We start from the raw sequence: 12,550 nt of genomic DNA, 5'->3' as shown, positions 1-12,550 counted from the left end.
ACTTGTAAGTCAAAAACTCGAAGTGGTACCACTTGTAAAAGTCAATTACACAATGGTACCATTCATAATTTCCCAAAAAAGAATGAAACAAGTGTTAGTAAAAAGGCAGTATATATATCATGTATTCATATGCACAAAGAATAACATATCATAGCAAGTAAAAAATAGCAGAACATAAAACAATTATAAGGAGCTGGACCAGGATTGTTTCTGGCCTCTCTACAACGGAGGGCTTGCTTCTGACAATACAACAAATACCTGATGAGCCATTCATTCAAACAACCATCTTTATGTTAGGTTTTAAGTCGTCTCTGACTTTAAGCTGAAAAATGTCTGTTTGTGTAATAAGTCAGAAATAAGTCATAAATTGGCTTAAAGTCAGAAGTTAGTTTGAAATACTTTTTCAGTGGCTAAATTTTTATTGAATTTTTTTTTTGATAAAAATTACTCCCAAATCATAAGTTACTCATAAATCACTTTTATTTTTATTATTATATTTTTAATAACTTATAAGTCATTCATAAGTTAAAAATACCCAAATAGACATTGATAAGTCACGTTAAGTCATAAGCCATAAGCTCAGCCAAACAGGCTCTTTGTCATTCTTTTGACATTTTTTGCATTTTTGCCAAGCTAAACAAGGTTCTGATATCATCATCCAGGTTAACAACTCTTGTTTTCGAGGATTTGTTCATTTGTTCCGCTTAACTCTAATTCATTTCAACCCAACCTAATTTTTGTGCACAAAGTAGAATGCTGTGCAGAGCGAGTGGCACATCCCAAAAGAGTTAATACACCCACACCGCAAAACCAAAGAAACAAATAGTTCTGCACTAGTATAATCAAGTGATATCCCTGGCAGTGTAGACTCACGCAGCCATGTGATGAGCACAAAGCGAACTATTCTTTCGCCTTTTACTAAAGAATACCGTGTGCTCGTCACTCATAGTGGCATACGCCTATTTTTGGAGGGATGTTCTTTTGAACAGCCCCTACAATCCTTAGTTCAAGGTTTTTTTCTGGGTATTGAGAAAGTCAAGTGTTTTATGAACTATACAGCTATTCATGCGTTTTAGCAGAACCCAAGCCATGAAGGAGTTAATTTTTAGTTTCAGATTCAGTTCTCAGTAGAAGCTCTAACATTCTGTCCTTACATTGATATTTTCTTTTTAGTATCTTTTGACCAGGAAAAAATTTGCAAATCTTAAAAAGCTCCAACTTCAGTAATTACAACTTCATGTTTCTTTTTAATTTAACGGGTTAAATGGCGTTTTGGTCACTCAACTGACCGCCAACTTGCAATTGGATCATCCAACTCAAAAAGCTTTCAAACATATCATTATACTCTTAAAAGTTTTCATTCAGGTCACTGGCCGTTAAACTCTGTTAAAAATTTGACGGAAAGCTGACTAAGCAGTCGTGACTTGGCTTAAATAAATCCACCGTGGCATGTACAGTCAGCAGAATCGGCATTTTGGTCACTCAACTGAGTACAAACTTGCAATCGGGTCATCAAACTCAAAAAAACTTTCATTTAGGTCACTTATCGTAATATCCGTTAAAAAATGAAAAAAGAAATAATTAAAAGCTATCATGTAGCACCTTCTTTTCTTTCTTAATAATTTCGAAACTTATTAACAAATGAAACAAATACACACACACACACACAAAATCAGCAGTTTCACCCACAAACACTTAATCTTTGTTTGTCTTTTATCGTTTTACATATCTTATAATGCCATTTGGAAAAACTCTTTAATATTTTCATTTTCATTGTTTAGGAGAGAAAAAAATTTCAAAATAAGTTTGTTAATAAGTTTCAAAATTTTTCAAAATTTGTTAATATGTTTCAAAATTTTTAGGAGAGAAAAAAAGGTGCTAGATGATAACTTTTAATTCTTTTTTTTTTTCATTTTTTAACGGATATTACGATAAGTGACCTAATTGAAAGTTTTTTTTAGTTTAATGACCCGATTGCAAGTTTGTACTCAGTTGAGTGACCAAAATGCCAATTCTGCTGACTGTACATGCCACGGTGGATTTATTTAAGCCAAGTCACGACTGCTTAGTCAGCTTTCCGTCAAATTTTTAACGGAGTTTAACGGCCAGTGACCTGAATGAAAACTTTTAAGAGTATAATGATGTGTCTGAAAGCTTTTTCATGGAGACAGCTTGGGGATTGGCAAACAATGAGCAAGGCTTCTTATGGGTGGATCGACCTGCTCAGTTAATCACTCGAAGTGGACTTGACAGAGGTCCTCTTGACCTAGAATTATTACCAATCATAATTCAACATTTACCAAATGAAAGTAACCTTACAGAGTATCTTGATCAAGCCAACTCAAGAAGCAAAATGGCACTTGAGCACTTGTCCTCTTTCAGATGTGACATATACCTCCCACTTATCTTCATTCTTGCTTTCTTAACTTTCATTGATAATGGCAGATAGTTTGTGTGGTTGTTTCCATCTTTTGGGGGTCTAATCACTATCGTCGCACTATTATTTTTCAGGACATCAACTTTTTTCTTGGCGTTAAGTGCTCACTTCAGCACATGGTTTTGGTCCATATTTTGAAATTTGAGGTTCAAGTCGACGTCTGTGCTCCCATTGTCTTTCTGACTCCGAGTTTTAACTGTTTGTAGATTGTTCTAAAGCTTATATAAGGTTGTATGAAGTGGTGCTGCAATTAAGCTAAGCAATTTGACCATAGAGAAGATGGAAAACCAGAGGCTTGGACGTTTGGTTCTGGTAATATATCCACTACAAGGCCATGCCACTCCAGTGCTTCAGCTCGGAGATGTCCTTCACTCCAAAGGCTTTGCCATCACCATAGCACACACTAGGTTCAATCCTCCGAATCCTTCTAACCATCCTCATTTTAGCTTTTTACTCTTACCAGACAACTTACCTTATTCTGATACATCACAAACTCCCAGTGTTGACGATTTTGAGGCTATTAATCGCGACTGCCATGCACCACTGCAGGAGTTATTGGAGCTCAAGGAACAGAGGGTGGATTGTCAGGTGGTTGGAATTATATTTGATTCTCTTATGTACTTTGCAGCAACTGTTGCTGATCATATCAAAATTCCGAGACTTGTGTTCATGACCAGCAATGCTGCCTTTTACCAAGCATTCGCTGCAATTCCTCGTCTCATGGCAGAAGGTTTCTTCCCTTTTCAAGGTAAATATAATTGATTTAACTAACAATTTCTATATTTGCGTAACTTTTTCAAATGGAATTAGGAAAGGATTCAAGAGGTGATTACCAATATGCCATAAGCTTTGGGGAATAATTTTAAGAATTAATTAGTATATAAGCAACTTAATTCAGCATCTGAAGAAGTTTTTATCCCTGAATAGTAGGTTCCCCAGCTATTTGCATCAGGATGCATGATTTCTATGTCCCATCGTGAATCTCAGGGATTTCTCTTGAGGAAAAACAGTACTCGATTTTCATATATTCGAGGGCATGTACTATTGTATGGTTTCATAGAATCTCAAAAATTACAGTGTCTGTTTCACTATTTTTCCAAGTAAATGACTGTCAGGATGTTGTAATTGTTGAAGTACTGATGTAGAAACAAGCTAAACTAATGAACTATCAGGTCTAGTGGATTCTTTCCTGCGTGTGTGGAAAAGCCAAACCAAAACAGAATCATATGGGAAGAATTGTGGCCGATGGAGTGGACAATATGAGGATTCTGAGTAGATGATTAATAGATTTCATGGATCCTCCCTTACTAGACATATAATTACCTTTTAAGCATCTTTTACCCAGGATAAAAAAGTTTGCAAATCTTATAAAGCATCACCCTTATGTTGTGTTTGGTTGGGGTGAATGAACGTAGAAGGAATGGAATGCAATTTAAACGATATCATGGACAATTGTTAAAAAATCACTAGTAATTAACCGAAAAAAAGACGAAATTACTAGTGACTTTGGTTCCGCTACAATTTGTTACATATTTGCACTTTAAAAATTACTATTGGATTTCATCTGAATTACAGATTCCATGTTGCATGAGATAGTACCTCAGCAATACCCCCTTAGGTTTAAGGATCTACCAGTACTCAGAGAAAACATGGACATGATGCAGAAGCTCATTGATCTCGCAAGCAACTTCCAAAAATTTTCAGCCATTATCTTAAACACCGTAGATTTCTTGGAGCAATCATCTTTGTTGCAGCTTCAGCAGCAATATCAAGTTCCCGTGTTCCAAGTAGGCCCTCTATCGAAATTGGCACCAGCCATATCCACTAGTTTCTTAAAAGAGGACTCTAACTGCATTGCATGGCTGGATAATCAAACAGCTAACTCTGTTCTTTATGTAAGCAAAGGGAGCCTGTCAATGAGTGATTCAAAAGAGTTAACAGAGACATTTTGGGGACTGGCAAACAGTGGCCAATCGTTCTTATGGGTGGTTCGACCTGGCTCAGTTAGCGGCTCAGAGTGGACTGAAGTACTGCCAAAAGATTTCAAAGAAATCATTGGAGAAAGAGGCTTGATAGTGAAGTGGGCTCCTCAGAAGGAGGTATTAACACATTCTGCAGTAGGAGGGTTTTGGAGCCATTGCGGCTGGAATTCAACCATGGAGAGTCTTTCTGAAGGAGTCCCTATGATATGCTCTCCCCAGTTTTTTGACCAGAAGGTGATTGCAAGATACATCACCCATGAATGGAAAGTCGGTCTGGAACTGGATGGTGAGTTGGAGAGAGGGGGAATAGAGAGGTGCATACGAACATTAATGGTTGGCAAAAATGGCGCGGAAATGAGGGAGAGAGCAACTGAGTTGAAGCAAATGACAAGTGTTTCTATACATGAGGGAGGTTCTTCTTATAATTCACTGATTGAGTTGACAGAGTTCCTCTTGGCCAATAATATTCCCCAAAATTGAATGTTATTCAGAGTTAAAGCTGGTCATTAACAAGTCCCAGGACTGCAGTCAGGTGGAAAATTTCCATCTCTTGCTTAATAACAAGAAGAAAGTTGTGATACAGATATTTACACGTTCTGGACCTTCTTTTGTAAGTCTCGACAGACTCATGTATGTTCAAGAATAATAACATCAATAAGAAGAAAGTTGTCATTTCTTAAGTTTTGTAAGAGTTGGTTACACACTCTACACCCACTTTACACACTCTACACCCGCTTTTACATATCAGCGTCCTTCTTATCAGGAACCGATCTAGGATCCAAATCTTGGAAGGCACCAAACAAATTTTCGGAAAAACACTTATATTTTTTTTTAAATTTTGTAAAGGTACTTCTATAATCTGGTAAGATGTAGAATGATGAAACAATACCCATTAGAACCATTAGAAGGTATTTTTTTTTAAATACCTGGATATGCCAGTGTGTTGAACACCCTTACATAAAAAAGTAATATCATTGGTGTATAAACTCAGACTAGAAACTCATTAGAACCAGTCTATCTGCAAGATTTAGCCTAACGAATACCCTTCACTTGCAAAGAAGTCGGGCACTCAAATTTCGATGCAGGCACACCCTTCTCCTGGTAGTAACTAATTACGAGAATCAATTATCAATGGATAGTTTCTGATTCAGAAGATCATATTCTGTCCTGACAGAGGTCCTCTTGACCTAGAATTTTTACCAATCTGAAAGTTTTGTTCTGTTTTACTATCAAGTGAAATTCACGTGGTATATATTGACAAAGATTAATTCTATTTGAAGCGCGATGTTAATTAACCAACTCATCTAAGTCCTTAACGTCTCCTTACAGCAGCATAGTAGTAGTACTATATAGTCTGTATATGATCAGTTGTAATTTGTAAAATCTGGAAATGGCCCCCTCATCTTTGATTACATATATTTGGCCCCCCTTATACTTCTAGTCTGCGTCCGCCACTGGTTACCATGCAAAATATTATTAGATGAGTTGGTTACTTCACACTTGTACTAATTTTGACAGGGATCATACTTCTTAAGTTCAGGTTCATAGTAACACTGTCTTTATTCTTTCCACCTCCGAGCAACTTAGCACTCACTCTTGCCAGAAAAACAGATTAGAAGAACAGAACATAATCCAACATTCACCAAATGAAAGCAACCTTACAGATAGTATCTGGATCAAGCCAACTCAAGAAGCAAAATGGAACTTGAGCACTTGTCCTCTTTCAGATGTGACTTTCCTTGATAATGGCAGACAGTTTGTGTGGTTGTTTCCATCTTTTGGGGGTCTAATCACTGTCGTCGCGCTATTATTTTTCAGGACATCAACTTTTTTCTTGGCGTTAAGTGGTCACTTCAGCACATGGTTGTTGTCCATATTTTGAAATTTGAGGTTCAAGTCGACGTCTGTGCTCCCATTGTCTTTCTGACTCCAAGTTTTAACTGTTTGTAGGTTGTTCTAAACCTTATATAAGGTTCTTTCAAGTGGTGCTGCAATAAAGCTAACACAATTTGACCATATTAGTCTATTTACCTAAAAAATTGATATGAAAAACAGACATAACTGCAAACACATAATCAGTCACAAACTTGTCTCAGGAATCAATATAACAATCCAATTTCACATGCTCTCAGAGATGACAATTGTATATGTATATTTTTGTTTGGGAAAATATTTATAATAGTTATTACTAATTTTCACACTAGTGGATGAAAATTGGATTGCAGTGAAAAAAATAACATATTTTTATGAATTTTTTATTAGAAAAAAAATTATAATAATTACTTTTAATATTAACCGATAAAATTCTTTTATATGTTTCTCAGAATTTGTAAATTTTGTGTTCTAGAAATCGTATAATTTTGACATTACCAGATGAAAGGTGCTTCACGTGAAATATGCTCAAATTTTCGAAAATAGACAAACAAGATGGACATGACTCGGTAACTTGAATGATTACGAGCTCACCAAATTAATAAGTAACCCAATGTAGCATATCAACTTTTCAACAAAACCTCAACCACTTTTCAGAAGCAGCAACTGCATCATACCATCATTGTACATAATGGTTATGAATTGTAGACAATTTCAAACCAAATTCGTGTTAATACTCTTTGCACGTAATGAAATTATTAATTTAGAGCGAAATAAGTGAACCAAAGCAATTTCAGAGCAACTCTAAGAATGTCTCGAAATAATATTATTTACCAAGTAATACTTAACATATAAAGTTCTTAATTATTAGAACATTATGTATTATTGTATTACATTACTTAAAACATTATTTGAATCCACAATCACAAATCACAGTCAACAAAAAGATGAAACATCTTTTAACAGTTAAAAGATGTTATCCAAATAAAATCTTTGAGTCCACAATCACAAATCACAGTCAACAAAAAATGGACAATATAGATGAAACATAAAAAAAATAATATATTTTAACAAAATTGTATTATAAAGTCAAATTATGTATCTGTTAAACATCTAATAAATATTTTTGTATAAAGTTCAATTTGTATACAAAATCTATTTTTAAATGTCAATAAAAATTATATTATTAAGATGAAGTGAATCAAGTTCATAATATAAAATTTAAAATTTGTCGTAAACTTAGCCAAGTGAAATTTTATATATCATATAAAGTTATGATATTTACCTTCAAAATGACTCAAATTAATTATGAGTAGGAAATCTTCATAAATTTGTCCAATATGATTATAATAATATTATTAATATAAAAATTATTATCGCTTATTGTATTATAAAAATTCGAACTCACTAAAAAGATTATGAGCCATGCTGGTGAAAGATCAGTTATAGTAATTATTTAGAAGCAAAAAATTATTGGTTCAAAAACTAACCTAAAATCCCTCTGCATGTTCTTCTGCAACGATAAGTGAAGATTTTTTATAATAAAAAATTTATTTCATCCTACAAATATTAATTTTGAAATATTAATATATTTTTTATAAACAACCATAAAATTATTTTATTATACAAATATTAATATTGAGGTAACGCGCGGCTTCTCAACTAGTTGTACTAAATCAAGTTTCCAGAAGTTTTCTAAATTTGAAAGGTCCGGAAAATTTTAGAAAAATAGAAAACTGAAATTTTTTTATACCCCTAAAACTTTATATAAGGTTCTACAAAGCAATGTGGGATGCAAAACTATCAACTTTAACCATAGAGAAGATGGAAAACCAAAGTGCTGGACGTTTGGTTCTGGTAATATTTCCACTCCAAGGCCATACCACCCCAATGCTTCAGCTTGGTAATGTCCTGCACTCCAAGGGCTTTGCTATTACTATAGCACACACTCGATTCAACCCTCCAAATCCTTCTAACCATCCTCATTTCAGCTTCCTGCTCTTACCAGATACCTTACCTTACTCTGAGACATCAGCTACTCCTAGTATTTACGATGTAGGGAATATTAATCGCGACTGCCATGCACCACTGCAGGAGTTCCTGGAACTCCAGAAACAGACGGCGGATAGTGATCAGGTGGTTGGAATAATATATGATGCTCTCATGTACTTTGCAGCAACGGTTGCTGATCATATCAAAATTCCAAGACTCGTGCTCATGACTAGCAGTGCCAGCTTTGATCAAACTTTTGTCACAATTCCTCGCCTCCTAGCTCAAGGTTCTTTTCCTTTTGAAGGTAAATGGCATTAACTTACTCGTGCATTTACTGCATGGTTCCGTAGATTGTCAATATCAAACACATAATTGTTTCTTGCGCAATTGGCAACATAAAACCACAGGCCAACAAAAACTAACAAATTATTCACCTGATAACTATATTTGGACGAAACTATCTGATTCAAAATATGTTAAACTATTAACATATATAGTATTGTTCTCTACAACTCTACAAATACAGATTACAGACTTAACAAAATCAATCTGCAAGTATGCACATTTTGAGTTTTTAGTTTAACTTGTTTCAGGGTTTTTTTTCCTTTTTTTTATAAATTTTCTTTCAACTTCAATTTGAAGACTCGTAGCCTCTATAATGGATAATTTAGGTGACTTATGACAGGGTAGCTCCAGATTCAGTTCTCAGCATTATTACTCTAATACTGCTTTTTCTCCGGCTATGAGCAGATTATTACTTTTTGGGCATCTTTTAACAAAATATTATGCAAATCTCAAAAAGCTCCACCCTTTAACTCATTAACTTTATGATTATTTTCTATCCAATTCCACTATTTATTTTTAAACAGCTAATTAGTTACACATCTACACTAAAGCATTACTATTGGACTCTGTGAACAAGTGTATTCGTTTGATTTACAGATTCTAAGTTGCATGATCCAGTACCTCAGCTGAACCCCCTCAGGTTTAAGGATTTACCAGTACCGAAAGAGAACATGGTCGAGACACTGCAGTTCCTTGATACTGCAAGCAAACTGAAAAGCTTTTCAGCCATTATCTTAAACACCATAGATTGCCTTGAAGAATCATCTTTGTTCCAACTCCAGGAGCATTACAAAGTTCCTGTATTCCGAATAGGCCCTCTATCCAAATTGGCACCAGCCTTGTCCACTAGTTTCATAAAAGAAGAAACCAGCTGCATTGCGTGGCTGAATGATCAAGCAGCCAAATCTGTTCTATACGTAAGTAGAGGGAGCCTGGCGGTTAGTGATGAAAAAGAGTTAGCAGAGACATTTTGGGGACTGGCAAATAGTGGCCAGCCATTCTTATGGGTGGTTCGACCTGGCTCAGTCAGTGGCTCAGAGTGGACTGAAGTACTGCCTAGAGATTTCAAAGAAATCATTGGAGAAAGAGGCTTGATAGTGAAGTGGGCTCCTCAGAAGGAGATCTTAGCGCATAGTGCAGTAGGAGGGTTTTGGAGCCATTGCGGTTGGAATTCAACCATGGAGAGTCTTTCTGAAGGGGTCCCCATGATATGCAGTCCGCAATTTCTTGATCAGAAGGTAACTGCAAGATACCTTACGTACGTATGGGAAGTTGGATTGGAATTGGATGATGTGTTAGATAGACAAAATATAGAGAGGTCCATAAGAAGATTAATGACAGGCAGAGAAGGGAATGAAATGAGGCAAAGAGCCATCAAACTGAAGCAAATGATTAATGTTTCCATACTTAAGGGTGGTTCCTCCTTTAATTCCCTCAATGACTTGACAGAGTTCATCTTGACCGAGAATTTGCCACCAAACAAAAGTTCTTCAGAGTCAAAGCTAGGCGATAATTTCTAGCATTGCAGTGTATCTGACATTCTACACCCCATTTTCAATCTTTGCAATCTCCTTGTTTAATCAAGGAAGCCTATTCTCTTAGCTTAAATGTATGAAAATAAACATCAGTATCAGGGCATAGATACTGCATATATGTTTAGACATTGTTGTTGCACTGGAATCGAATCATGAAACCTGAAGTCTATATGTATGGAAATAGACATTATCTGTACTTGCAGCCAATTAGACCTCTCTTTACCAGTGCTTAATGCAGCTAGATACAATTATTTGGTCTATATATTCTATTAGTCCTACGTAACTATATGCAGCCGACGGTTTGTCTTTTATCTATATAAACTACTTTAAAAATCAACCTGATCAAAAGTAAAGGAATGAATAGGTTAAACATTAAACATTTATTATTACACACTTACACTTTTATAATCCCAGAACATCATATACTGCTAATATAAGATTCTCCCAAGGACTGCTGGATTGTAAAAGTATTTTGCTTGAAGTTTTGGCAAAGCAACTAAGCAAGGCAGGTCTGCTAAGATGGAGAAGCAAGAAGATCGAAGGCCTCATCGTTTGGTTCTGGTACTATTTCCACTACAAGGCCACACCACTCCAATGCTTCAGCTTGGGAGTCTTCTCTATTCCAGGGGCTTTTCCATTACAATAGCACACACTAGCTTCAACCCACCTAATCCAATTAACCATCCTCATTTCCACTTTCTACTCTTACCAGACAAAACACATTATTCTCTCAACTCAGGTACACCTAAGATTAAAGACTTAGAGAGTATCAACCTCAATTGCCAAGCACCACTGAAGGAGTTCTTGGAACTCCAGAAACAGAGGACCTATAGTCAGGTGGCCGGAGTTATACATGATTCCCTCATGTACTTTGCAGCAGCTGTTGCTAATGATTATAAGATTCCGAGCCTTGTCCTGAGGACTAGCAGTGCTGCTTTTGCCCAAACATATGTCGCCCTGCCTCGCCTCCTAGCAGAAGGTTCCCTTGTTTTTGAAGGTATATGATCTTTACTTAACTATAACACTGTTAGAAGATAATAAAGCATTACTAGATCACTTGAAGTACAAGATTTCTTAATTCATGATGAGCACATAATATGCATTTGCCCTTTAAGTTTCAAAGCATCTTAAAGAAAAAGAGAGAGTGCAAATCCTATGAAGCTCCAATCTTGAGAAGTTACCAGTGAATTGCATGATAGGTTTCTCTAATTATTTTGTTTTAAGTGACATATTTCACAATTTATATTTGCCCCTTGAGATATTACCAGTGAACTCCATGACCAAGTTTATTCCTCTGCATAACAGATTCTATGTTGCATGAGCTAGTACCTCAGCTTAATCCCTTGAGGTTTAAGGATCTACCAGTATCTCGGGAAAACATGGAAGTCACTCTAAAACTTATGGATATTTTAAGAAACTCCAAAAGCTCTTCAGCTCTGATTATTAACACCTTAGATTGCTTTGAGCAATTACCTCTGTTCCAGCTTCGGCAGCACTTCCAAGTTCCTATATTTGGAATAGGCCCCCTATCGAGAATGGCATCAGCTTCATCCACTAGTTTTCTGGAAGAGGAGGCAAGCTGCATTGCATGGCTGAATACTCAAGCCCCTAAATCTGTTCTTTATATAAGCAAAGGGAGTCTGGCAATGAGTGATGAGAAAGAGTTGAGGGAGATAGCTTGGGGACTGGTGAACAGCGAGCAACCATTTTTATGGGTGGTTCGACCTGGATCAGTCAGTGGCTCGGACTGGACTGAATCACTGCCACAAGGTTTCATAGAACATGTTGGAGAAAGAGGTTTGATCGTAAAGTGGGCACCACAAAAGGAGGTATTAGCACACTGTGCAGTGGGAGGCTTCTGGACTCATTGTGGCTGGAATTCAGTCATGGAGAGTCTTTCTGAAGGGGTCCCTATGATATGTAGTCCGCAGTTTTTTGACCAGAAGGTGAATGCAAGGTACATTACGCACACATGGAAAGTTGGCTTGGAATTGGAGGGTGAACTGGAGAGAGGGGATATAGAGAGGTCCATAAGGAAATTAGTGGCAGGGACAGAAGGGGTTGAAATAAGGCAGAGAGCCATCGAATGGAAGCAAATGATTGATGTCTCTATACTTGAGGGAGGTTCTACTTACAATGCACTGAATGACTTGACAGAGTTCCTCTTGACTAATAAGATTTTACCAAATTAAATGGTCTTGAGGGTTATTGCTATGGAAGAAGAAGCAAGTTGTGATTAAAATATCTTATTACACATTTTAAAAAATTCTTATCTATCACACCAATCTTCCTATGTAACCAAGAACTCCGATGTACAAGGCCTTAGCTCTACGTTATAAAGTGGTTGTTACCACAGTTCAGATGAAGGTAGCTAGTAGTCACTTGAT

At 36.2% G+C, this 12,550-nt stretch overlaps 3 protein-coding genes and 1 non-coding gene across 7 annotated transcripts; all 4 read left to right on the top strand.

Annotated features, from left to right (window-relative positions):
* The first annotated feature begins 875 nt into the window (after positions 1-875).
* On the top strand, positions 876-992 carry LOC135151027 (U5 spliceosomal RNA). The gene has a single exon (XR_010289477.1). It is a non-coding gene; the product is annotated as a U5 spliceosomal RNA (small nuclear RNA).
* Positions 993-2,202: 1,210 nt separating this feature from the next.
* LOC108209872 (UDP-glucose iridoid glucosyltransferase) lies at positions 2,203-5,099 on the top strand. Of its 4 annotated transcripts, none has more exons than XM_017381055.2 (3): positions 2,205-2,844; positions 2,938-3,185; positions 4,013-5,099. In XM_017381055.2, the coding sequence occupies exons 1-3, from the start codon at positions 2,717-2,719 to the stop codon at positions 4,897-4,899; spliced, it is 1,263 nt and encodes a 420-aa protein (XP_017236544.2). In that variant the 5' UTR covers positions 2,205-2,716; the 3' UTR covers positions 4,900-5,099. The 4 variants fall into 4 exon arrangements, with proteins under 4 accessions (XP_017236543.2, XP_017236544.2, XP_017236542.2 ...); XM_064087290.1 differs by having other exon boundaries at positions 2,705-2,844; positions 2,987-3,185; XM_017381054.2 differs by having other exon boundaries at positions 2,203-3,185; positions 4,034-5,099.
* Positions 5,100-8,075: 2,976 nt separating this feature from the next.
* LOC135150630 (UDP-glucose iridoid glucosyltransferase-like) lies at positions 8,076-10,370 on the top strand. Its single transcript, XM_064087288.1, has 2 exons — positions 8,076-8,587; positions 9,226-10,370. The coding sequence occupies exons 1-2, from the start codon at positions 8,077-8,079 to the stop codon at positions 10,146-10,148; spliced, it is 1,434 nt and encodes a 477-aa protein (XP_063943358.1). The 5' UTR covers position 8,076; the 3' UTR covers positions 10,149-10,370.
* A 176-nt stretch (positions 10,371-10,546) lies between these two features.
* Positions 10,547-12,529, top strand: LOC108207467 (UDP-glucose iridoid glucosyltransferase). Its single transcript, XM_017377910.2, has 2 exons — positions 10,547-11,160; positions 11,469-12,529. The coding sequence occupies exons 1-2, from the start codon at positions 10,683-10,685 to the stop codon at positions 12,353-12,355; spliced, it is 1,365 nt and encodes a 454-aa protein (XP_017233399.2). The 5' UTR covers positions 10,547-10,682; the 3' UTR covers positions 12,356-12,529.
* Positions 12,530-12,550: the final 21 nt, after the last annotated feature.

The sequence above is a fragment of the Daucus carota genome, chromosome 2, assembly GCF_001625215.2.
Source record: "Daucus carota subsp. sativus chromosome 2, DH1 v3.0, whole genome shotgun sequence".
NCBI lineage: Eukaryota > Viridiplantae > Streptophyta > Magnoliopsida > Apiales > Apiaceae > Daucus > Daucus carota.
Note: the sequence above shows the minus strand (reverse complement) of the source record. Positions and strands in the feature narration are given on the sequence as shown.

Coding starts and splice junctions, on each gene's coding strand:
- LOC108209872 (XM_017381053.2), top strand. CDS start 2,717: ATGGAAAACCAGAGGCTTGGACGTTTGGTTCTGGTAATATATCCACTA. Junction 3,186..4,012: donor AGGTTTCTTCCCTTTTCAAG/GTAAATATAATT, acceptor TCTGAATTACAG/ATTCCATGTTGCATGAGATA.
- LOC135150630 (XM_064087288.1), top strand. CDS start 8,077: ATGTGGGATGCAAAACTATCAACTTTAACCATAGAGAAGATGGAAAAC. Junction 8,588..9,225: donor AGGTTCTTTTCCTTTTGAAG/GTAAATGGCATT, acceptor TTTGATTTACAG/ATTCTAAGTTGCATGATCCA.
- LOC108207467 (XM_017377910.2), top strand. CDS start 10,683: ATGGAGAAGCAAGAAGATCGAAGGCCTCATCGTTTGGTTCTGGTACTA. Junction 11,161..11,468: donor AGGTTCCCTTGTTTTTGAAG/GTATATGATCTT, acceptor TCTGCATAACAG/ATTCTATGTTGCATGAGCTA.